The following is a 27,247-nucleotide window of genomic DNA, read 5'->3' as shown; positions in this document are numbered from 1 at the left end:
TGTTTACAGGGAAGAGAGAGAGAGAGTATAAGAGTATAAGATAAACATGCAAAGTATACTTGAGCTACGAAATTGAACATGGAAAATTATAAATTCAAAATTGCTAACTTTTTATAAAACTAATTAAATTATTTCTTATTTGATTTTACATCTGTTACACAATCACGTTCCGAATTCTATACATTTTTTTAGTATATGATATGATACGAATATGAATATTGTTACGGAAACAGTCAATGTTACCGACATCGATTCGGCGACTTAGGGCGGTCGATAATGAATCGATCGCGCTAGAGTTTCGGGAGAGAGGGGGCGCTCTACTAGACCGGTTTTCCGAGTGCGCCGCGCGAATTTTCCATTGTTCGTTCTCTCTCTGTTTGATACGGCGTCAATTGCTGAGAGAAGAAAAGTGTGTTCTCTGCGAGCAAAGGACGAAGGGATTTAGAGAGGACAGTGGGTCCTGCGAATATCTCCTGACCATGTCAGCGAGACCCCTCCTTCGATTGCGATCCCTCAGTGCGAGGATTTTCTTGGTTATCCCTCAGTGCGAGGCGAGTTTACACGGGTGAGCTTTGCGGACACGGAAGTAAGTACAGTGAGTACTTTTCGGCCTTGATCAAGCCGAAGCCCTCTTCAGGGTGATAGTGTCTCAGGTAGACACTTTTTCCACGCCCCGAGCGGCTTGCGTCAGCGAGACGCACGGTTACAAGGTCAGTGAGACGCACGGTTTCAAGGTCAGTGAGACACTTACATTTCTTTAATTTGGGTCGTGTCAGCGAGACACTCTTTCTTTCACTACGATAACGTCAGTGAGGCGTTTTGGTTCTTTACTATTGCGATTTCAGCAGTGTTAGTGCGACACTCAAACATTCTATTATTTACTCGTTATTATTTCCAACGATTTCACTTACAGCAATTTTATTTACAGCAATATTATTTTCACCGACATTTATTTTCAATGATATTTAGTTGCGTCTTATATTGTAAACACTGTTATTTGATTTATGTTCGGTACTTTGTCACGGCGTAACACACCAGTTTTGTTATCAAATAAGAGGCATTTTTTACAAAAATAAACAAATATGGATGACAATCCAATGTCCAACAGAGTCCACATTCACTCGTTGCACGTTCCGGATGTTCAGCGGTGGCGAACGGAATGCCATTGTTCAATTTTGAACATCTGTGTGGACTTGACATTTCACTTTGTATAAATTAAGTTTCGTATACACGAAATGTTAACATTTCGTTTCTATTTGTTTGCAATAAAAGTAATTTCGTTTGTAATTGAACCTTAAAAAACATACAATTATTTATAAAATTATTTAAAAATATCGAAAGATAGGTACCAAGTTCACATGAATGTTTCGACTTAATTCCCGCATCTCTTCGTTATCGCAGCCCGCCCGTGTAATGACGCTGTCTGTCATCATCATGTAATGTTGTCGCCGAGTGTCTGCGCGATCATCATTATCGTTATTGTACCCTTGCCGGGTGCTGCATCCCCGTTCCGTGAGTGCAGAATTCGCGCGCCTACGTGCACCAATTCCCAGCACAATCCACGTAACTGCGACATTCGTTCACGCGGGACGACCGATAGAGAAGCCGGCCAAGATCATTGTACAGTAGTACACGTGCTCCACATACACCATGAAAGGTGGATGAAGCGGGTAGTGTGTATCGCCGTCGTCGCTTGAATTATCGTTAGGAACGTGCGTGATTTCCAGATCGCCACCATCACCATTGCCGTCTTACAGTTTATTCGCACGACACGTGGTGGTTTTCTCGCTGCCACCGAATGTTGCCGCGATATCGCCGCGACGACGGTTATCGGCTTGCCTCGGTTTATCAGATCCATGTACGGGATATGGCTTTTACAAGGTCCGCGTGGTTATTCCGTCCGACAACGACGTCCGATAACGGAGCGCGACGCGCTCACGTTCATTCTCCGCTAGTTGGTGTTTAAAGGGCGCGTACCCTTTACGCGGTCCCTTGCGCCGCTTCCTTCAGACTCTTTGAGCAGCGGATCGTTCCCTTTGATGTTACGTTTACGAGCTTGAAAAATCGCGTCTTAATATCACGCCACCGATATTACACCCCCGTGCTCAGGTGAGTTACCGCGTTTGAACGGCGGTAGGTACTCAGATCAAATGTTTACAAGTGGAAAATAAAAGCACGGTCGTAAAAGAAACTCGGAGAGACCAGCGAGACTTTGGAAGTTGTTTCGTTGAGATGCGCGCGATACAAGACATCCAAATCGTGCCACCATTCTACATGCCCGTTCTCTTGCTTTCTCTCTCCTTCGGCGATTGATGAGGGCAGAGGGAAAGAAGAGAAGTTTGGAGGCGCGGATAAACGAGCCGCGCGGAGGATAGTGGCGCGCGCGGGACGAGAAATCGCTTAAGGACCGAAGCGATGGCCCCGACACGAGATAAAGAAAGGAACTAGTGCCTTGTAAAGCTCGTAACCCAGATGCGTCCCGTGTGTTTTATTGCCCTTTTACGCTCCAAGGGGAAGTGGATGGGCGACCCCGTTCGTTTCTCGCGCGCGCGTGCACGCACATACACGAGGTGCGAGATCTCGAGCGCGCCTTGTTTCAGCCGCGTGTCACCAGCGAGAGGCAAACGCGCGGAAAAGTTTTCGCCGAGCGGTACGAGCGGAGAAACTTCCGCCAATCGGCACATGGGGAGTTATCGTCTGCTCGTCCCGGTTGACCCAGTGTAGCATCAAAGTTTTATCAACCCGCTTGATATCTGGGCATACAGTGGCGCAGTGTGTCCGATATTACGTAATAAGAGCGCTGTTGCTCGCGCCAATATTCGTTATCCGTTGCTCACAAAGGTAGAAGCGGCCCGGCGAAGCGTAAGAAGCGAATTCTACAAAGGAACGGGATGAACTCTCTCCTCCCTTGTCCCGTAAAAAGAAGTTTCTTCTTCCCCGAGGAATCGGTTTTTCGCAACAAAGCACGTTCATCTCCTCGCCAGCGTTCAATTATAAGATACAGTCGAGGTCTCGTTTTACTCCCTCAGTAGCCTCTCTCAGTGCACCCTCAGTATATCGCGTGAGATTCACTACTCTCCCCATCGCTGCCATCGTCTGTTCCTGACATCGGTGCGTTCGACGACCGGAATTAATATTTTTCGACCAGTCACGCGGGGCACGATGGGGGATCGAGAGAGACGATAATACGCATCCTTGCCGCAAAGCGGAAAGCCGCTTAAGGCCGGTAACCGCAACCGAAAAAGCTTTCCCGTCGAGAGCTTTCCGTCCGATCGCTCCCACGTCCCTGTTAAGGGAGACTATGCGAATGTCTCGCTGTTCGGGGATAAAACTGAGAGTTCCCCCAGCTTTTGTATATTTTCTTGCTCAACCCTCGATACAGCCGACTTGCCACTGCTGAAGAAAGATCGATTCATGCCTAGGTGCATGTTATGAATCGGAAAACGCGAGATCAGAGATCGGAACACGCAAGAATGCGACCGGATTCGCGTTTCCGCATAACTGAATTTCAAAAGTGTTCATCGACGACGACGAGCCAGAGAAAGAGTTTATCATCATCGCGAGAATATGACTCGAAATATATGAAGTCAGTGTTTTTCGTAATCAAACATAAAAATTGCACAAATTAATTAAACAAAGAACTTTGTATCCTATAGCGGTAAATCTATTTGATCTAAATTCTCTTTCTTCTAACATATCAAAACATTAATACATCGACCACACTCGTAAAAGTGCAAAATCAAAAAGGAATTTTAGAGTTGATGATCCAACTTGTCGCTCGGCCAACCTCTCGCGCACGCATCTCTCGCCCGGCGAAGAGATACTAATTACAAAAGTAATTACAACGGTAACAGCACAGGCGCACAATAAACGGCATTATCCCGTGTGACAAACGTAATTGCACGGTAACGGAAGGACAATTAACCGCTCCGTTCTCGCGGGCGAACGGCCGCGCGTTAACTCGCACACGCCGACTGGCGCGGCGCGTAAAAGTACACGCGCGAACACGCACACGCAACGTGTCCTACGTTATTTAAGCTCCGGTTTACGTTTCTACGTGGCGATTACCGGTATATCCCACTATGCAAATGCACGTTGGATTATGCATTCCGCGCGCGCGAGTTATAGATACATCCCGCGACGGGCGAAAACGCTGCTCGCCCCGAGTTATTATTCCTTCCGCCAGGGCTCCATATCGCGAATTCATTTTGCATTATAATCCCAGGAAAGAGATCGCTCGCCGGACGGTACGCTGCTTCGGAAACGCATCCGGTTATGCACATGGTGATCCTGAATTCGCGACGCGTAATGCGGCAGCGCGAGGTTTCGCTTCCGTTTAAGAGTGACTCGGGTAAACGAGAAGAGGATGTAGAGGAGAGAGTATCTATGAAGGTAACATCCGGAGATACGAATTTTTATAAAACTCCTGTGGCGTTCGATTGTCCACTATTTATTCACACATTTCAATAATTTTGTGTTGGTAGTAAGTGTGCCGAATTTTTGTTTTTGTTAGAATCTTAATTGCGAAGTGGATAATTATGAATAATTGAATACCATGTAAATTTTATAAAAATTCGCGCTTTGAAAATTCATGTACCATCTACATAGACCTGAGTATAAGGGAATAAAAAACCAAGATTGAAAGTAATTCTGTGTACCGAATTATTTTTGTATTTTATTATATACTTTGTAGCATTTCTTAATGATGTGTCTATTTGTAAATGCGGTTCTCGAGAGATTGTCTGCAGTGTTTCTTTCTCTTGGATAAACACGAAATTTATCAGCATCTCGAGTCCACGAACGAAAGTTTCTGAGAAAACTTAAAGCAACGATGGGTTTAAGCTCGCGATTTCTCATTTTGTGTAGTGGTTTTTAAAGCAGTGAACGACTTGAAGTAAGCGGCCAATAATGAATGAATGATTCATGGCGAACGACGAGGATTCTCCGTAAGACACCGCATTATAAAGGGTGAAAGCGGTGATAAGGGACGAAATGTCAGATAAAAATGTCTTGCCGTAAAGCGTAAACCTAGCTTTCCGGTAGCTTTTTATTTGACATTTATTCGTGACACTTGTGCGCGACGGTGGTATGAACGTGATATAAACCTAGCTTTATGCCAGGTTTTACATCCGACATTTGTTTCACGACACTTGTGTCTGACAGTGGTATGGAGAGCCGTGATGTAAACGATGAAGAATTCCGTCCGGACATTACATTACAATGGGAAAATGTTAACGAGGGGATTAATGGAAGTGTCATAAATGTCAAGTAAATTTAACTCGGGCGGCAAAGTGAATGGACCTCTCTATTAATTAAAATTGAAGCAGATTTCATTCTATTAAGATCGCATTTGAACTTGCACTTCAAGAGTAATTGAATTATAAATCTGATTTCCGAAAAGTTCAAAATTCTCACATGTCTCTTAAAATAGGCAGACATACATACATTTCTGAAAATATCACAATTTATTAGTGATGAAAAAGAATAATACTGTGATAAAAAAATCGAAACAAGAATAAAACGGACTTCCCTCTTAAATAAGATATTTCTTTCATCAAGCGCTACAATATCGAATAATATTCCCCGTCGGTTGAATGCTTAATATTTCCTGAGTTTGAACAGCAACGTTGATTAAAACGTAATTCTCCATTTTCGTGTAAAAGGGAAGGTATATCGATTCGAGCGCTAAAAAAGCTGGTTGTTTTATGTATCCCGTACGCTTTTTCGGGTGGTTTTGTCGAGGCAACCATTAATGCACCACTAGAGAGAGCTTGCTTTAACTCTAGCCACGCGCGTAGTACATAGGGACGTTCAACGCGTGAACGAACGCTCGCTAAGTGGTCCATTCAGTGATGCCTGACGGAATACATTACAGGAAGTCGCAGTTAAAAACTCACTCCTCCCCTAGCGAAGTCTCCTTTGTCCGTGACGCTTCGCGTAATTCTTCCCTCTTTGAGGGAAAATTTCGCTGTGCCTTCAGACAGACAAATAAACGTATGAGAGCACCATCGTGCGGATCTATACACGGTGCCCTCGAATTTCGAGCTTGTTACTCCATCGACAAAATTCCCTTGTCAGAATATCTGAGAAAATTGAAGAAGAAATACTTCTTCAATTTTGTTTTGATATTCGATATTCGGAATATTTGTTGACTGGCGCGAATTGAACGTAAAGACTTGAATCAATATTCATTTACGCAAAGTATTCGAAAAGGTCGAGATAATCGGGTAACAACAAGTGACGTTGATATATTACGAAACCATTACGTAATAAAAGATTTATGATTGCGTTACCTTGCGAAGCATCTCCTCGAGGGACTCCATGTCCAAAGCGGAGTTGTTGTTCTCGGTGTTTACGGGTTGCATCATTGCACAATGTATCAATCCACTTGAAATAAATCGATCTTGACGAAAGGGCTATACTCGCGAGCACTGTTCGGAATCGTTCGCCACAACGATCTCATCAAATGTCACAAGTATCGTTGAAACTCATCACCTCATTATCACCATCGCTCACCACGTCACGTCCATGCGACGTAATCGAAAGCACGTGCACGGTAATCGTCTATTAATGAGGCAGATGCATGAAGAATACGTATAGTTACGAACACGAGTGTCCTGAGAGTCAGTAAGGAAGTTATCACGTCCTCGATCGGATCAGCGTTCTCCTATTAGTACCGTAATGCGATGCTTCAACTTGATTGCAAATCAATGACTCATTAATCTCATGGTTTTATCTGAAATTTGCACGTCTCTAGATATTTAGATATTTCAAAGTATCATCATTCTTACATTTTAATTTATTAAATTCTCAATTGTTTAATTTCTCAATTCCTTAAATTGCCGTTATACTACCGTTTTACGAAATTTACGTCAATTTATCAATTTTCGTTATACGTGCGCGTTTCTGGGCCGTGACGTGAATGCGTTTCTTGTGGCTCGCACGGTGAAGAAGATCTGAGAAAGGATGGATTAGAGGGGCCGCCAAAGAGAAGAGAAGACGCCGCAAAAGCGACGAAAAGGAGGGGTTAATCTTTCGACGGGGGCGGCAGAGATCCGCCATCGTCACACTGCGCGCCGTCATCGAGAACTGTCGAGAGCGTCGCACTCCTTCTGTCTCTCTCCCTCTTTCTCTCTCAGTACAACTATTCTCGGACACGGAGTATTTTTAAGCCTCGCTTTGGGAGTCTTGAAAGACGCGATATCCAGAAGAAAGAAACGTGCCGTTTCCTGCCCGCCGCCTGTCGCCTTTCACGATGCAGTTAGCCGATGCAGCACTTCACGGACAATCGAGAAGGAAAATACGAGGGGTGCGTGCGCCTTCTCCGAGAATGTACACAGACCCACGTACGTTTTCGACTAATTGAGCCACGCGCGACGAATAGGAAAAATCTATTTCGAACCTGACAAAGGGTGTTCGCTCGGAGAATACTTTAAGCGACTTTTCAAGACTCGACGAAACGACTCCCCTTTCGTCTACCACTTCGCAAGGTGTATACAAACATGTATAATATAAATCAAATTTAATTTTACACTTTACACATTACACTCAACGAACGGAGGATGCAATGAATGATGATAATTAATAAATTAATATTGCCAACTGCGACATTCGATGTCGCAAAGCCTGCGAAATCACAAACGTATTTCAAATTAATTTAGAATTATTATTGTCATCAAGACCTTTGAAATCCAATGTACGAATATATAACTTCCGCTGTTAAATATCGGGGATGAACCTTTATAGATTCGATAGATACCATGTCCACGTTATTATCGAGGGTAATAAATTTTTTCCGTTCAGAATAAAAAACGGAGATCCACTTTTGGCAGAGGGACGATTTAATTATTGGGTGCATGCACCGACGCGATGGCGTCGGATATAATTACAGATACGCGTCACCGTTCTTTTTTTTACGCTGATCTTTTTGCATGTGTGCCATGATACTAGCCGGAATTACAGAGGCGACAGCTCCGACGGCCTCTAATTTTCACAACGAACCCGCCACTGCACTGTTGGGAAGGATCAATATTTATTTTCTCTCTTGGTTGAAACAGTATCGAGATCACTAGAAAGAGATAGAGGATTACAGTTCACTTCACTTGCTCGTTCCTCGTTAAAGTTCGATCCGTCCAGATATTTCGTAAGCAAATAGAGGACAAAGCGCGACGAGTCTCACCCGTCGCGCCATACTTCAACGGTACCGAAGGACGAAGGTAACACAGAAAACTAGCATCTAGTTTCTCTCCGCTCGTTTATTCGTATTTTTATTGTTCTCTCATCCATGATAAACTCGTTCAATATTGACTGTGACTGTGACTGCGACTGCATCGTCCATAAATCAATATAGTATCGATAATTGATCAAGCTCGCTTTTTTCTTCTCGTTATCTCTCTTTATTTTCTTTTACAAGTTAAAACGAAAGATACAATTCAAAGGCAACACAAAATATTTATAAGACGCTCGCGTCAATTTTTCATCGCGTCATCAGAATCTCGATGTTGCGATTAAGAAATGTCGATTAACTGTCGATTCTAAATCGACGGAGAAACACAACCCAGGAGCGACGTTCGAGAACGTCACATACTGCTGCTCGTACATTATAACAGGAATAAAAAAACAACTACTTTAATGCAAGAGTGATTTCAGGATTGACTTTTGGAAACACATTCATCGATTCAAACGCGATATACATACGCGAATGAAAAAATAGCGCGAATGCGCTAGACGCTACAGAGCGAGTCTTTCAGGCGCTTTCTAGCGCGTTGATGCGAATCGAACGAGACATGATTTCGATCGAACCAGATTTTTGTTCCATTCACGCGAACGCTACGTATCTCCCGCTCGTCTCTCTCTTCATCGGGTGACACTCGTTTGTACCTCCAAAACTCTTCCCCTCGATACCGGCGAAACGACGCGCGCGTTCGCTCGCTCGCTCACTCTATACATCCCCGATGCCTCCCATGATCAAAGCTTAATTGAAAAAGAGCTTGGTCCTGAATGCCAGCGACTGATACCACCTGGAATAGATATCGGCCTTTTACCTCTCTCCCGTAAGCGGATATGTGGGTTAGCGCTTTGATCAAAGGGCAGAGTCGTGTAAAATTTTTTTCTGGGAGGTAAAAATCAACGAGCATTTGTTCGACATGGAGCTGCCAATTAGACGAATAGTCGCGAGTACACTAATAACCCGAGCCGGAAAATTGGCGAAAAATGGATTTAGAGTTTTGAACTAAATTGCGACACGAAAACTAAAATTGTCTTTTACGTTAAAAAAGATGTGAGAGAGAGAGTTTAAATTTACATAAAAAAAAAACAATTTGGTAGTCACGGCATAGCTTATAATTGGCACTCGGGATCGTAAATATCCCTGAGACGCTTTCTAATTCTGAGATCTTTAATTTTCGTTCACCCTCATTCCCGGGATTTATCGCAAACTGGCGGTTTAAAAAGGGGGAGAGATATTTATCCCGGTCGGGAAATTAAATTCTCTTAAGAACAACGAGAGGGACGCGAGAGATAAGAAAAATGGGAAACAAAATGTAACGATAAATTAATAATGTAAGAGGACATTTTTCCTACACTCGGGAACACCGAATGTAAAAAGCGATGACATCAAAAGATTGCGGACGAAATTTTCGGTGAATTACGAAACGTTCTCACGAGGCTCTCCAAATTAAGGCGATACGAGGAGATTCCGATTCTGGAATAAACTACGTAACGAGTTCTAAAAGTAACTGCACGCAACTAGAACAAACTTTTGATAAATTGCAGAACGACAATGTGAAACCTTTCTACGGGAGGGTGCTTGAATAAACGGGTCAAATTTTAATGAGGCGGATCGACAAAAACCCCAAGAAAGTCACCCTTTTATCATGGTCTTCCGAGTTTCGCAATGTGACGCTTCTTCGTATAATTACCCTCAGAAATTATGTCGTCGAATTAAAATTTCGCAAAAGTAAAGTTAACTTTAAGTTGCCTCGAATACGGTCTTTCATCAATTATTTCCTGAAATTTGCGATAGTTCGCGACAATTTTTATATTCCGAGCTGCTTCAGTCTCCATCTGCACGGGGATGAAATCATTTTGTTATTTGCAAATTACGTTGACTCAATTTTCTGCAGGATTTCTCTGGTACCCACAACGTGCAATCTATAAAATTAAACAAAGTCATCGGAGAGCTAAGAGCTTTCCTTTTCGTTTTGTCCTGTGTGATTTGTTCGTTAATTGACTTTGCCTTGACAGAGAAGAGCTACTAATTGCTTTAACAACGTAGCGCTCGGACTGAATTATTCGCCAAGAACGAGATTTGACGCTTTATACGACATAGAAAAACCTCCATACAGAAACTCCTCTGCGAGACGTTCACATGCCACCCAGCCCACTTACACCCTCGATAATTCCAACATTATTGCACTATGCGGGGTGCGGAATCTTTCCGCGGCCGTTGATGTTCCCGAATCGATGTGGCGCGAATCGCGGGGTCGCAGGTCGCATGTCCACCGCGCGGAGAACGGGAGAGAACGTAACGCTCCACTCGCGTTCCACGGGGTTACTGAGGGGAAGTTACGTCTGTCGCGGTGGCGATACTGGAGTTGCGTCGAGCGCATACGTCACATGCGCGCCTTGCGCGGTACCGTCGCAGTCGTCGTCGTCGTCCTGGTCGACGCAATAGTGATGGCATCGATACCCTCGCGTGACGCAGAGAATACCTCTAAAATGCTACATATAGGTGATTTCGGGACGAATCAGATTGAGTTTGAATGATTGAAGATCAAGCTGAATCGGGCAGTTTGATTGCAAATTGCTTTTTTTGCTATTTTTTTGTTGTTGAAAGCATTTTTGGGTAAATAGAAGGGATATAGGAAGTAGATATTGATGACTGTTTTAATCATTGAAAGTTTGGGTCAATACTTTATCTGCGGGCGTTTTGCGTTCCGTTTTTATCGCTAGTTGCAAGCGATTCCAGCCTTTACAGCAAAAACAATTGTATGTAAAGTTATGTTAAACAAATGAAAATTTCAGAATATTTTATGATTCGTGGACGACTATGCCAGAAATGTGAAATATTCTGTAACCCGCAAATAAAATAATCTTATGAATAAAGATTATTTCGGAAGTATCTCTGCGTCTTCTAATTAATTCCAGAATTATTCTTCAGAGTTTATCCTTGTATTTATTCACCAAATATACAAGACAAGACTTTCGCACTTCCTCGTGTCGATGTTTTGCAATATAACGTAATATTGTGTAACATGATGCATAGCACGTAATATGTTACTTTTGCAACGATATTACATCAGATCAGAATAAATGAATTCTATTCCGAGATGATTTATGTCTATGCAGATTCGTTCTCACGTGCACTCGTGTATCTTTATTGCCTGTCGTTCCATCTCGTCGGTCCAAGACACGCCGTTCACCGGAAGTATCCATCAGACGAGAAGGAACTTAACAGTCTGCAATCGTACGACGTGTCGATGGTGGACTCGCATGCGGCTTTGATTACGTGACATCACGGCGTTACGATACATTCGATGTAACTACGTCAAGTTCCAGTGTGCAATACCGCTGATAATCTCATGTGATTTTCTCGAAACGCGCACGTGACTTCCCCGCCACGGCGAGATGTGATCGGCGAAAATAAATCATCGTGCGCCACGCACTCACCTGATTAATCGATCCCGTCTAAATGGATTAACTCGCGACCGGCACGGCATCATCACGTAGGGTACCTCTTGCGGCGGACGACAGTTATGCCGAGAATTTTAGTGAAATTCCTAGTGACCGTAATAATTTCCAGGGCCCTTATCGCATTATCGCGATAGCGTGCGCCGCGAGTTTGAGAAAGTTCTTCATGTACAATGCGCCGCCGAGCTAATCCAATAATGTACGCGACGTTCTAGACCGGCGGAACGTCCCTTTCAACCAAGGGAGGGGGAGAAACGTCGCGATCAAACCGAAATTGTTCTCGACCTTATTCAACGTTATTCAATGTCGAGAATCGAGTAATTCCTGCGATTTCAGTCACACAAAGGCGTAATTAAGGAACAATCGCTTTATTGTGAAAATTCAAGTACACTGAAGTGAACGACTGATTTCTATAAACACACCAGACATGGACATTTGCAGGCTGTTAATGTTAAAATAATTATTTCAAATTTAACTGTTGCGTTGTTTTAAAATGCTGCAATCAGTATTTACAGAAGACTGTACGATATGACGGAGCAAGCGAGTTTTTAATATTAAATAATATTTTGAATATATCAACAAAACCAGCCTTGATTTATTAAGAAAGCAATCAATTTATTCAAATATTTAATGGAATTTGATAAAATGAAGCACAAATCAAACGATTAACTTAATGAAAAATATTTTGTTATTAGAAAATTATTTCAAACTTCTCAACTCTTCTGATTCGAATAAATATGTGTATACTGTGTATATGTGTATTATGCACACGAGACACGGATGACACGTAGCAGCTAAATCGTCTCGCTTTAGCGACAAAAAAGGGTTCCTCCATCCAGGAAGGTTCCAAGACTGGTTTCAACCTTTTAGGGATCGGCTAAGTGAATTTTGGCTCGGGACCTGCGACAAACTCCCGGAAGGTCAAAGAATCTTCCGCCGCCGCCACTATTGCTCGCAAACAGAATCAATATTTAATTTTACGGACTTTTATCGTGGTCCACAAACTGTAAGGAAGCTGCAAGGAAGAAAGCCAGGAAGGAAGGAAAAAAGGAAAGAGAAAGAAGACGGGGACGAGCAGGAGAATGGTGGGAATCTTCGAAACTCGATAAGACTCGAGAAAATCGAGAGCAGCCATTCGAGTCCTTCCCGAATCGGAAACGGTCTATTCACGCTCGCATTCGCGCGAACATGCACGACTTCCCGCCCGCCGTTCTTCCGGATTCTCCGTAAATTATGCGGCATCGACGGCGAGAGAGAGAAGCGCGACGCGCGTGAAGAGGATAAGAAGTGCAGCAGGTACCGAAAAGATCTCGAAGAAGCGTTCAATGATGCTCGGGACCGGTCGGGGGAGATGTCTGCTGCTCGTTTCGCCGTCAAGGATGCGACAAGCACAAGCAACTCGAGGGTGAGGAGGGTATTCGGACCGGGGAGAGGGCAAGAGATGATGAATCGTCGAAGGAACCATTTGTCATTGTCATAAACGGCAAACGGGGAACACAAGCCCGAACCGCGCCGTTCAGCTCGCGCTTGGATAATTACTGGCGTTATCCTCCGATAACGCTCGAGACAGAGGCGTCCGCGTGCCGTCACTTCCGTTTCGCTAGAGAAAAGCGCTTCCTCTCGCCGTCGTCTTCCGTGCAAGAAATCTTCTTCATTAACCCAGCATCCTCGCCATCAGTCAAATATATCGCGTAATTAGCATGCTGTGAGTGCTAATTAGTTGTGTAGTCCTAAATTTATTGCTTTTACATACCCGAAAGATCCACATTGCGCGATGATATTGAACTCTCGCACCATGATAATCATTCTTCTACCATGGTGAGGTTTTAAACATTTTCATTAGGATTGCAAAATGTGTTTGAAGTGTTCAAGCAGCTCTTACAGTTGTTCCTGCTCGTCCAGATTTAGACGCGTTTCGCGAGGATACCCGGTAACCGTCGGCGGCAGTCGAATGTAACGGTCGTTGACAATATTGTCATAAATCCGTCGTAACGTACGCTAGATGCGGTTAGATCTTTCGTTATTCCGACGCTATTTTCGCCCGTAGCGCTCTTCCGGTAAGAAGCGACTACTCTAGGCGACGAGAGACCTGAGAGAGATAGAGAGAGTGGCAAAACCATGGCAGATACGGCTGCCCCGTGTATATTAGAAGAGACGAAAGTTAGTCTTAATTTTATAAATAGCGCTACCGGGAACAGACACTTATAGTTAATAAGTCCTCGGCGCGGGGAAAACGCTGCTCGAGCCCCTCTAAACGTCACCGCGCCGCTAATAGAGGAGCGAGTAGATTAGAGCAAAGTACAGCAGCGAGATACAAACTTCACATCCTAAAACACAAGTTCTCGCAGAGTAAATAACGCGAGAGGTTGGTAAAAATTAAATGAGCACAATGAGAACACATGAAAAAAGTTCTTCAGAAGCAATATATAGTTAAATAAAAGAAAATTATGGTTATTAAAGAAAGAGAAGAATACAATACAAACTCTAATTATTATACTAGAAATAAAGATAAAAGTCTAGCTTTTTATAATTATAATTACAATTAAAATTTCGTGTGACATATATTTGTGAGAGATAAATTAATAATAAAATTGTAAAATTTACATGAGCAAATTTGTTGGACGCAAGTTTAATTTAACGAACCTAAAAACTCTTCTTTTATCTCTACATATAAAAGAAAACAAAACAAAATCTAATTATCCTTTTCATCGTACGAAACACATGAAACAAGGTAATCAAAGCATCCTCATTAATCATAAAAAAAATGTGTAGCTGCCTCAGACTCTGCGCGTCGATCGTTCCACTAAGATGTTCCGTATTTTCGAGACGCTTTAATACGTCCCCGAAATTATAAATATCCACGTCGCCGGTAAATACATCTGGGAAAATGAGACCTCCAGACGTTAGCGCGGTGACGAAGATGAAAATGAAGACAAAGTTGCCGGCGCGACTTCGCCGTCTTGCGATATTAAGACACCCGAGGCCTGTGCACGTCACGGCCCAATCTTCGCTCTATCTCTGCCCTGTACTCCATCCCGGTCATTTACATACAAGACACTCCGGCGCGAGCCGTACGTTCGTATCTCAATTTACATTACCCTCCCCTCGTGCTGTGCTCCCGCTCGGTTGTTCGTTAGCGAGAGTCGCGAATCAAGTTACGTAGGATCGGAACCGAAATAATCTGCTACGAGATCGCGAAACGCGCGTTCGTCACACCGGCAGAATGATTAAACTCTACGTAATATTTCATGCGAGTGGCTGACAATCGATGGAAAAATTAATAATTCCTCGCATTGTATAATGAAAATCTCTCGCAAAAATACGACGATGCAGGCTGTTCTCAATCCCGCGAGGTTCCAACAGAGTTCTCTCATATTCACGTGTTCATCGCGTAGTATTTGTGCTCGCCGAAACTGCACCCCTTTTAATCCCTGCTCTTATCTACAGGTAAGCACGCGGGGATGATAGGACGCGAAATATAAGATGGAAGCGTTTACTCGTGCTGGCCGGGAGACAAAAGCGGACGAAACGGAAGAGCGGCTGAAATATCGCGGGCCAGGGGGAAGAAACCCTAATCTCGCGCGACTGAATTTTTCATGGGGCGGTTTAAAAACTTACGATCGCTTCCGTCCGGGTCGCGGATGGTAAAAGTCTCCCCTTCCTCACGAACGTGCACACGGCGCTCATACGACCGCGCGCCCGGGGATGGCCAGGCGGAAGCGGAGGATTTTCACTTTACGATTCTCTCACCTAATCCACATAAAGGTCGCTCGTAAGCAGGAAGGCCGATCGTGACGAGTACGATGATAGGAGCGCACTTGCGTGCACTTCCTATCTCTCCCCCGGTCTCGGAAGCCTCCACTCTTTTCCTTCGCCGATTTATGGTACGTCCCGTGCGCCGCTCCAGGTCGATTTTATCACCTCGTAATTGCAACGGCGACCGCTCCACCCCGATATAAACGCTCGCGTAAAAAAGCTACTCCTCTTACTTTCTTTTTCGTACATATAGTTTGTCTTGAAGAAGTGGCGTTCTCTCCAGTGTAGAAGGTAAAACTGCATCGATTAAGGTCTCGCAGAAATACGCGGAAACTCGCATAAAAAAGTGCAACAGTAATGTTGCTGCAGGGAAATAAATCGTTTCTCTAAATAGTTTCATTTCGTCGTAAGTCGTAACTTAACCGATTACCGTATTTCTCGTCTAAACGTATATTTCACTCTGAATAAGTGACGGAGTTTAAAACATAAAACTGCATTAACTTTCCATAAAAAAGGCAATTACTAAAAACTTAAATTGAATAAATCATGATAATACATACAACAATAGTACAAAAAAATATTTCACGTCGTTTCTCTCTCTCTCTCTCTTTCTCTCGCTTCGTCGCAGCTTAACTGAGTGCCGTATCTATCACCGTTTCCGTGATATAAGCTGTTCCAGCGCTTCACAGGGCAAGTCTGTGTACCGTATCAGGTAAATCAGGAAAGTGGATAAGCGAAAGCAGCCGCGTTTATTTCCCGATACGATGCGGCAATCCAGACGGCTCCGGACGGCTGCCGACCGATCGAGAGCAACGCGCGATTGAACGCACAAAAATGCGAAGGGTGAAAAATGGCACAATACACGCGGTCTCGCCTAAATACACTGCATATTTAATTCGCTGTGCGCGACACGCGGCGAGCATTGAATTAACTCGGAACAATATATCGCCGCCATCGTATTGTGCACCGGGCGGCCGGCACATTGAACTCCCGCGCGACCGACTACTTCATTTATCAAGTTAAACAATAGCAGGCTACCACCCTCGTCTTCGACCACCCCCTTCGAGTGGGGTAAATTTCTCTCGCGCCACCTCCGGCCCCCAAGTTGTCGCTCGGCTTTTTCGTCATATCGCGACGTCTGTCCGCCCTTCTGCCAACTCGCTCGTGGCAACATTCATCGCGCGTCGAATCTCTCCACCGGCGACGATGACAAAGTAAGAGTCACTACGCTTTTTCGCGCACGATTGTGAAACGTTTTACTCCGTCGCGCGTTAAATGCTGACGGAAATGACGGAAAGGGTCCGAGACAGAAGTTGCCTCCAAGTTACAAAGGTGAAGCATCGCGGAAAATCGCTTGACGTTGAAACGCTCGTTGTCGCCATTCTTGTAGCTTCTGTTTCTCGCAGTTTGATGAACAATATTGTTCTCATGCTTTCAATTATTTTTTCGAAAGATTGATGCTTATGTTATGGAATAACGGGAGAACCATCAATGGTGTTTCGGCAGGATACTTTACGATCGTATTGATCGGTTTGGCACCCCCCAGCTATCCCGGCGCTAACGGGGTATCCTTCAGTACGCCGCAGGAGTATCGAGCGATCCGCCAAGGCTGACGGCGAGATTAGCTCGTCGTTTCTCGACCGCGGATTAAGAGCGCGCGCCGCGCGCGAATGGAGTTGCGATGAATCTCTTTTCAATTAAATCACGAAGTTTCCCGGCAGCCGGGATAAGTAACAGAGCGAGATGAAGTAATGACTAAGGAGGAAGGAGAGTCGGACGTGGGTTTCGCTCCTCTCGACGACCATCGACGACCCTTATCGCACCGAAGGGAACCGCTTGACCAAATTACTCGATAAAAAACCCATCGGCCACCTTATTTTTTTCTCTTACTCTCTCTCTTTCTTCTTATTTATCTCGATTTAAACCGACTCCCATTTCGATACCCGCGAGGCCCATTTGGTCAGCCAATTTCTTCTCTATTCCCCGTCCTCGATTGCTAAATTTCGACAGTTTATATCTCTGCCAGCGAAACTGCTTTGATTTATTAAACGGCACTCACTCGTGCTTCGCTCGTTCGCTCGTTCCACCAACGTTTTAAGCTTTCTAACGACCTAAATTCACCTTATGGCAAGCATAAAACATAAGAGGATAAATAAAGTGTATTTGTGTTACATGAAAAATGTATATCATGCAAAATATATCACACCTTAAAAAGTTGCTCTGTATAATTTACGATTTGCACTTCTGGATCACGTACGGTACGAAAAGTACCGCGAGGATATCTGCTTGCATATTTTAAACGCGAGGCAACGTGCAATATACCTCCATTCGGTGAACGGCATGTTATTTATTAATTGGAGAACCGAGAGTAGCCGCCGATAGAAAATAGGTGTTCGGAGAGAAAGAGGCGTCGAGGATAAGCGAGAAACAAAGCGCGAAAGAGCATGCTCTTTCGATAAAGTTCCCCGAGATAACTTCTCGGGCTAAATGGGATCTGCTGGTACGATCGACTTCCTTTTTTCGCCAAATAAAGGAAAAGAGAGTGAGACCAACGGCTGGCTGCACGAGATCTTGGTTAAAAAACAAAAGGCAGGAGGGGCGGACTGCGTTAATCGAACTCAGAACGGAAGCTTTTAAGATCTCTCAACGCCAAAGGGACAAAGGAAGAGCTCGCGATAATTACGCGTAGCATTTTATATAAGGCAATCAGAAAAATTTTTCAGAAGCGGAAAAACGATGAACACAGCATCCTTCAGGAAAGGAATAGTTACAGTAATAACTCTTTTACCATAGCAAATTCAGATAAAAATGAATAGGAAATTAGAAATCATTCACAATCATTGCCATATGTCAAAACTTCTGTATACGTGTAATATTTTATACATTTTTTAACATCCTAAATAAGATCTTGTTAATGATTTTAGCATAGTCTGCATTGTATGATATGCATGCTCTACTACTATTAATATTAAACATTGATATTAAATTATTTCTAACTCGAAGTATACTACGAAATACTTTGAAGGATGGAAAAGAAATCTGTATCAAAGTCGGTTTAAGCTCTGCAGAATCGTGTGCCATAACTTCGGTGCACGCAAAATGTGATTCATCCCTGCACAAATAGCGGAAGAAAGATTGGCGTTTCTCATCCACCCAAATCCGCGGAGGATCAGTATATCATCTAGTGACAGACACATACCGAACGGTAAACAAGGGAAAGAATGAGACGGAAGTGAAAGTGAAGGGAAGGTATCCGCAGTCCAGCCGTATCCGAAAAAGGTAGGAAATTGCGCGTGGCCTCGTATATCTCGAAAATTGGATTCGAATCGAGAGATTCGTGGCCGTGATAAATTCTCGCCGCCGCCGAGGAGAATCCCGCCTTACCGTGCTTCCGCTTCACTTCGAAAGTTCGGCGCGATCCGCGCTCCCGAATCTACGTATCAGCTCGGCTGTTTTATTCCCGCCAATGACAGTTCCAGTGGAGAAACGGCCGTAATATCCCTCGTGCATGTAAAATATCATCAAGTACAGAGAATGATGGCGAAATGGAAGTGTTATATGATTTTTGTTAATAATATTGTCGTTTATCATGCGTAAACCTCTTTCCGTTAGAATTATTTTCGCTAATTATGACAACTACAAATGGATGTTTCTCGACATTGAAAAAACCAATATCACGGATCAACTGCAGGTAACAGCAGTGTTTGTTACCCATTTCAGAGTAGTACGTAACGTGAATAAACGTTCCTCTCTTTTTCGAATTTTTCGTCCGGAAAAAGAGAAGGTGCTCTTATCACACACGCGCGTGCTAGGGCGAAAGTGACACGTGCTGAAATTCTACTTTGTCGTACTCGATGGCGTCGACAGACGATACGTAGATGCAAAGGTCGGCGTGCAGAAAAAGAGAAACAATCGCGGGAAAGAGAGGAAGATGGATCGGGAAGTCGGAACAAACTACAGAGAGATGTATGCTTCGCGAAAGATACAATGGAACAGGCTATCTCTTGGACTCTTGTTGCGAATTCTACATAGAGTTCGTATGCGTTCTTCCCATGTCTTTGTTGAAACAAAATATCGATCCTTCTTTGCAGATGACGTGTAAGCTACAGCTGTACGTTGATAAATATGTTCGATGCCAAAATAAGTATTGTACGAAAGAAATGAGTTTCTAAATAATATATAGAAAAAGTACGTGACAAACTTGAGATATTGAAGATAGAAGAGGTATATCAGGTCAAAAATAACTCACAACTATTTTCGTGTTTTTTTATGTTATATAGAATACGATTATGCACACACACACATCGGAACGAGTTACATATTGCGATATAATATATTCATAATTTTATATTACGATATAGATTTCTTTTTCGCGTTTTATCTCGTAATACTTTAATTTATCGATCAGTAAAACTCACTTGATATTTGCATCTTCTTACATTATCGAGTAAATTTTGTTATGTTCGGAATATATATTCCCATTTTCATTTAACAAATACAACGTAGCTTTCACGCCAACCTAATAACGTCCGTTTTACGTGAAGTCTTCGAACGTCACTTTGCAGTGACCCGCGAGGCAGCTAGCAGCGAAACGCACTTCCGTGATCCACAGGCTGTACACGCGAAGCTTATACGTGCGTTGCAATATGTAACTGTCGCGACGCGAGCCAATAAATGCGAGCTTTTTTCCTCCTCGTTTTCTCTCGCAGGGATAAATGGATCGACCGGACGTGAGCTTTAGTTCGATCGTGCGGTTCGACGGATATGCCAATCGAAACGGTCCTCGCGGCACGCAGAAAACGAAGATTTGTCATGTCACTGACCATTGAACAATTCGAAAAATGTCCTCAACAATCACATAATTGGTATAAACGTATTGTATGTCTGTATCATGTATAAATCGCGTCATTATTATCAACGGAGACGCATTAAAAAAAAACCAAACGAGTGGATGTTAATTGGACGTTGATTGAAACTGGACAGTTTGTTAAATGTGCCCCGCGTGCTCTCGGGCGAGATCACAATTTCCGTTCCTCATGAGAGCGTTATTTCGCGCGCTTTTGTTAGCCGGGCGAAATTATCGAAATTTGGCAAACAAACGGCAGTGGTCCCGCGACAAATTCGAACGACCACCTCATCGATATTCGTACACTCTGCAGTCAAACCGTGTGTGCCTGCCACAAGTATCTGGGTGTGGATGTAATGGCCAAGAGAGAAAAATCAATCGCCGCCCAAGGGCTTTTAATCACCGGAGCCTGTCCTTCCATTTCCGCAGTGTTGGTCGTCGAAAAGTTCTAAATTCTTTTTTTCCTCCGCACCCAGCGTCAACAGCAGGCACGCAAAACGTTTGCACGTGACAAACGCGCTGAAATTTCAACCCTCGCTTCTCCTCCCTTCTCCTCACCGTTCTTCCTCGATGCACTGCTAGCGAATCATAGAGAAAAACGGATAACATACGAATTATTTAACTTTTCTGCGGCTAAAACAATCTCGCTTATTTCTCAAATTCAATTTCAGAGTTCCTTGTCGAGCACCGTTGCAATATATTTTACATTACAGTGAGTTAAGAGTAAACGAGAGCGAAGCGAGCAATAATTCCGATAACACGCAAAGAAAGCAAAAGTTTCACAAGATACGTAATAAGCTACTTTTGTTCAATAAAACTTAATGATACAGCTGGTAAACAGACTGGCAGATGCCTTTCGAAGGAAAATAAGCACGAAACAATACTATCGATTTAACATGGCAATTTAAGTTGCCAAAAGTTGCTGCCAATAATCCGATATTCCTATCGGCAAAGCAGTTCTCTCTCATGCAAAAAACGCATGTATTTTAACGAGGGATTATTGAAGAAAAAAAACTACATGAACGAAAAAATGTTAACCATAATTCTCTGTAACTGATCTCGCCGAAATTCACTCGAGAATGAGAGACTGCGAGAATACCTACAAGTTCCTGTCCGAAGCAAAGGTAATCTCGAGCGGGGATATTATGTTCCACCTTTTCACGCATCAGGGACAAAGGGATCGCGCAAAATTTCATTCCGTTAACAAAGTATCATATTCGTTCGCTGTTTAAAAAAGAACCCGGAAAAAGCGACGTAACACAGGATTGGCTGACCCGAGCCGGAAGGCTCGCAGCATCCCGGACGGAACGCGTAATGGAGTCCCAACGTTATTAAAATTCGAAATTGCTTATTGTAATTGAGCGCAAGGCGGACGTCGTGATCCAACGGGCGACGACATAGCGAATGATATTAACGTGTCCGTCCAGAGTGCCTCGGGTCAAAAAGAACCCGTCCGTAGAACACGGTCTCGGCCCGTTACGCGTGAGTTCCATCATACGTCAGGTCGAACAACCCCTCGGAGGTGCCTCGATCCCTCCGTTATATCCCTTTTCCCGTTATGTACCACGGACTCGACTGTGAAAACGCTTCTCTCCCCCGATTGCTGCCGCCGTCGCCTGGCGAGACGCTTTCCTCGAGATTTACGCACCGCGCGCAATCCCGACCGTTCCGTGATGTATCACATGTACCGACGTGAGTAATCCACCATTCTTTTTACTCCTTAATTTTTCCTTTTTGGTAAGCTCAGCGTTTATTTATCGGAGAATAAAGGATCGATTCAATAACCAAAGTGATGACCATTCTTTCTTAATGCCTTGCACCATCTTTCAGCTAAATTCAAATATGGAAAAACTCGAAGTTTAGACGAGATAAAATTAAATTACTTCATCATCAATATTTTATTATAAATTATTCTTTCATCTCTTACATATATTAAAAAATAGTAAAGTACTCGTCGATATATGTAATAGTATAGCAAGAAATCGATGTGCGAAAACAGATGTTGTTTCGTAACACCAGTGGCCAATCTTTTTTAAGAAATCGTTTAGCACGATCTTATTCAACGCATCGATCTTGTGCAAACTTGCGAGTTAGAGTTACGCAGTGCCACTCCGTAACGATGTAATTTAAGAGTAAACGAACGACCGTGCGCGTAAATCCGTTCGCGCGAGTAAGTGCAAGTTAAGTCCAAGAAGGTCGCTCGGAAAGACGATGCTCTTCGGACGAGTGATATAGCGCTGCAAGTACGAGAACCGCCCCAATTTACGATTACGAGGCACAAGGGGGTCTCAAACGAAGGGTTAAACCGGGTTTAATCAATTCTCGCTGAAATGCGCCTGGCACCTCGCGCACCTCGCGCACCTCGACATTGACGAGGTGGATTTACCAGATTCCATGGCGTGAAGAGAGTGACGGGGTGAATGGTGACGAATAAAGTGAATAGCGATGCAAAATGCATACAAAATAACGCTACTAGAAAATAACGCGGCAAAAATAAGAGGTTTTATATCGAATGTATTGTGTATATCGAAAAGTTTCCATTTATAATTTCTACTTATAAATCTGTTTCTATTTTATATCACTATTTGATTGGATGATAAGTGTAATCGATATTTGCGTATAAAAACGAGTATCAAATATCCGTTTGAGCTTCAGTACAAGTTTCATAGAGATCTGTGAATAATTAAAAAAGTTTAATAAAAAAGATTGTGCAACTTATGATACCGATCAAGTAAAAATTTAGCACGTACTAGTTTCAATACGAGATTATATAACGTTTTCCGGAAGGAATGTAGTGTGGAATTTGATCTCTTTGTAAAACCATAAAAAAGTTACGGCAATAAAACGTATTACATTACATTTACATTAGCTACCGTCATAAACCTTTCTCGTGTTTCTCAAGATGAGAAGAATTACTTATACTGCCATTCCGTCCCCGCCGGCTCATATAAAATATCACATCCACTTATCGCTACTTTCGTTCCAAATGACGTTATCCAATAAATGAGGTCACAATTGAATATAAACTACATGAACCATGATCTAATTAGGGGCACGTATTACGAGGGTTTTACGTGATACTACGAGATAAAAGACTGTTAAAACGTTAGGTAAAACACATTAAAAGAAAAGTACTTGGCCGGAGACTATCCATGGTCTTTCTTGCGCAATCCTTGACGTTTTATTGCCTCAATCTTTTTTATTTCGGTGTCGGGCAATCCTATTTCGAAGAATATCTTCAAAGATATCGAAAAGTTTGCTACCAGAGGGTTTAGCTGGAGCAGTTTTCGCTCTATATACCTCGCCTCTACCCGCCCCTGCTATCCATAAACGATAATACAGCAGTCCAACGCGAAAAAGTCAAGGGAGCCACGTTTAACCGATGGCTTACTATTTTTCGAGCGCAACTCCTTCGCGGCGCCAAAGTTTCCTCATAGCCAGACAGAATGCCCGGCGTCGCGGCGCCGTTCTTACAATACAGTGAAATGAAACAGACGAACAGAGCAAAGAAGACGGAAAAAGAGGGAAACGTTCCATCTCGTCTTCTTGAGAGAGAGAGAGACATCTGCGTAAATGTTGGTTAAAAATATACTGCCACAAAAATAAACATTTTATATTAACATATCCGCGAGTTTACATAATAAGGGGAAGAGAGAGAGAGAGGGACAGGGAAGAGAAGACAGAGAGAAGATTCGCTGCCACACTGCGCTAAAGTATGAAATCCTCTAATCCTCGACGCCAATTCTCCAAACTTGGATTTCGTTGAAGTTTCGCGTAAGCTTAACTACTAATTGGGCACAATGTCCGTGGCTCTTGGCACCGTACTATCCGACACAGGCGTCCATTACAACAAGAACTTCGCAGATTGTAATTCCCTGTCTCGCTCTGTCTACCTACTTTATCAACGTACACATAGACGCATGTACACGTACATATGTGTGTACGTGTGTGCGTTTAATTTCCCCATTGCAATACCGAGTGTCTATCGACAAGCCTATCGATAAGCTATGAAGGATATTGTAATGTCCACAGCTGTTCTGAACGTATGTTCTCCCTTTTTCTTTTTCTCCCTTTCTATTCTTGATTTATCTAAAAGTTTTATTTTTAAACTTATATTTATTAAATTCATTACTTCATTTCTTACTTATTAAACTCATACGAAATATGATTTATTAAATACGAAACTCATATGAAAAAGGAGACAATTTAATTTTTTTAATGATACAAAAGCTTTATTAGATTGTAAAATTGGAGGATTTCGAATCTTTTTCATAGATTTTCCCACTAAGAAAAATTTTTCATCGGATATGTCCGATCATTTTCCTTTGTCTTTTATGCACTTTAATCGGATATATCCGTTTGCTACTATGTAATCGGTTTATCCGATGAAAATTTTTCTCAATGCCGAAATCGAGAGTAAGAATCGAAAGGAACGAATAGATTCTGCAAATAAATGTATCGAACGTATTTCTGTAAATGCCTTATTTTCAGCAGAATCACGTTGATTGAGATCTTCCCCGGAATCGAGAATCGAGGTAACAATGTACTGATTGGAGCAGCACTGTATTGATTTTCAAGATTGCGCTGCGATTTCAAATCCGTATTGAGCTCACTATTGAATACCTTACGAGGCGTACTGGAGAGAACGTTTGGGTTTGTAGCGATATGCGAGACAGCGATGTGTCGCACAAATGTCTGTGGAAAAATACCTAATAATAAATAAGTGAAACACATTCGCCTACTTGAGCATTTAATTATTAATGTGGACAATAATCCTAATGTTACGTTCAAGCAAGAACGTGAAAAAGACGTGCAAAGGAAGCAATTCTTTCAATAGATTGATATTGCGGCGAGAGCCACGTGCGAGAACCACCATCAATAGTAATCCATTAGGATGAAAAGTTAAGGACTACAGGCACGTCGCAAATCGATCAACGAATTAGCCGATCAAAATGTGACGTACGCACCACGAGAGAAGCGTAGGCGCACAAATCAAGGTAATGGCAGATATTTCACGCACAATGGCGAATGCTAACCAGTGTCTAACTCGCACAGGTCCCGAGAGACTCGAGCGTGTGCATCCGTATCGAGGAACGAGGAAACTATCCGTCTTTATTTGCTTGTTCCCATCTTGAAGGTCGGTCCCTTCCGTCAAGTTTTGAAGGCCTCCGCGGAACAAGTAGATACGCGGAGAATTAGAAAAGAAGAAATGATACTCTCAGACGGGAGAGACATCCATAAAACAGGATGGAAAAAAGTTGAGAAAAAAAAGAAAAGGAATACGCGGAGAGAAGATTTTGCTGTCCCCAAAACTGCCGCTGCTAGTGCATATTTGATGTGAAAGCGGCTAAACTTCGCTACTGTAACCAATTACTGTAACCAATCCGGCATTACGGTGGAACCTGTTCTTGACAGAACGGAGAGATCTTGTTGAGTGAACTTGCTCGTAGAAACGTGAAAAATTTGTTGTTAAAATATATTCAATCTACTGCTGAGGGCAATCACGCAGGTGAAAAAAGGAGAAGACATTTTCCATCTGACTTTCGCGACGAAAATAATGCAAAATCGATACGTTCCAGGAGAAAGAAGCTTCATTAGCGTGAAGATTCATTGGTACGAGGATCCGGTAAACACATGAGCGAAAAGAAGAAAATAGAACAACTATTCATGTCATTTAACGTAGTATTCACAGGCTAAAAACGAGCTATTTCTGCTATTCGACAAAACGGTTTATTAGGTTTTTGCAGGCGAGCAAGCGCACAAGAGAGACCATTGCAGCGTTGACGGACGTCCCTTGAAATCCGTATCGGCGTTCGAGGGTTCGTGCGTCTGTCGGCGCGAGGACTTCCATTAAACGCCACACCGCAAGGAATCAATATTAATACGGGCTGCATGTGTAAATACAAGATGTTCCAGACGCAACCGGTCGTTCTCTAGGAATTTTTCGACGCAACTGGGATTTCAATTTTTCCCAAACGAAATTATACGAGAGAACTTTTGACTCAAAAGCAACATGCAAATAAAAAATAAAATTTCAGACAAGTTTCTTAAACAAGTATTTTACTTCAATTTTACTCAGTTTACTCATTTTCTGATTTGAGGATTGTATTGAAAAGCGTTTAATGAGAAGAACTGGAAACTCGCGAGATAACTTTTCTCGATATTTCTCTTAAAATAGCGAGATTTCACATTGACCGAGAAGCGTGATTGACAGACTAAATCTGAGACACGCTGTATGTCGCGAGCACGCGGTAGTCGCTGGTACATATCGGTCGGATGTGGGATTCAATAGAGTGATGCACGCTCGAATAATACCGCCTCCTCTCGTCGACATACCGTATTATATGCATTGTGCATTTGCCTAGATAATGAGACACGTCACGGTCAGCTCGATGCAGGCGTTATTTATAATCCACAATTGATTCTGCTCTCTTTTTCTTTTTCCTCTTGCTTCTACATATGAGGTAGTACGTGCGTTCTCGCGCGTGTTTGCACGTGCATTATATAAGCCACGTGCACATCGAAAAACGATGAATGATAAGCGATGTGCCGTGAGTGGCAAAGAAGATAAGCTTGTATGTATAAAATAATGGCTTTGCGCACAGATATTGTTTAACTTGTTCGACAGCGTGTCAAGAGAATTTCTCGAAACGGGAAAAAGATATCGAAATTGAAATTATCATTCTTACGTTTCATATCTTTTACAATGCCTATCTTCGTAACTCATTATTTAATTAAAATTCTGTATATTAAAATGTAACTTTCTTTTTCTTTAGAGAAAAAGGAATTAAAACTGCACTTTCTCTTTATCACAATTATAGTTATTTCAGCTAAATATTTATTTTGCTTAAGTTTCATATAACTGCTAAACCCTTTGTAATTAGTTCATAATTGCTAAGTTACTTAAATTTTATTTAAGATTTAAGCGATTTCTTAAATGAACTTGGAATCTCT

The 27,247-nt window shown here is 42.8% G+C and overlaps 1 protein-coding gene across 9 annotated transcripts in view; it reads right to left on the bottom strand.

The window, feature by feature from the left end:
- The window catches only part of LOC105287512 (uncharacterized protein CG43867), a 57,938-nt gene that overhangs the window by 22,303 nt on the left and 8,388 nt on the right, over window positions 1–27,247 (bottom strand). The window contains exons 1-2 of one of the 9 annotated variants that reach the window (XM_026969999.1): window positions 10,345–10,672; window positions 6,294–6,736 (exon numbers count right to left, since the gene is read on the bottom strand). The exons of 5 other annotated variants lie outside the window; for them this stretch is intronic. In XM_026969999.1, coding sequence (XP_026825800.1) covers window positions 6,294–6,368 — 75 coding nt within the window. In that variant the 5' untranslated portion in view covers window positions 6,369–6,736; window positions 10,345–10,672. Of the gene's footprint in view, window positions 1–6,293; window positions 6,737–10,344; window positions 10,673–27,247 lie in introns of those variants that run through there. 3 more of the 9 variants (XM_026970001.1, XM_026970000.1, XM_026970002.1) reach the window with 3 other exon arrangements.

This window comes from Ooceraea biroi, chromosome 5 (assembly GCF_003672135.1).
Source record: "Ooceraea biroi isolate clonal line C1 chromosome 5, Obir_v5.4, whole genome shotgun sequence".
NCBI classification, from domain to species: Eukaryota; Metazoa; Arthropoda; class Insecta; order Hymenoptera; family Formicidae; genus Ooceraea; species Ooceraea biroi.
The sequence above is the reverse complement of the archived record's forward strand: the minus strand, read 5'-3'. Positions and strand labels throughout refer to the sequence as shown.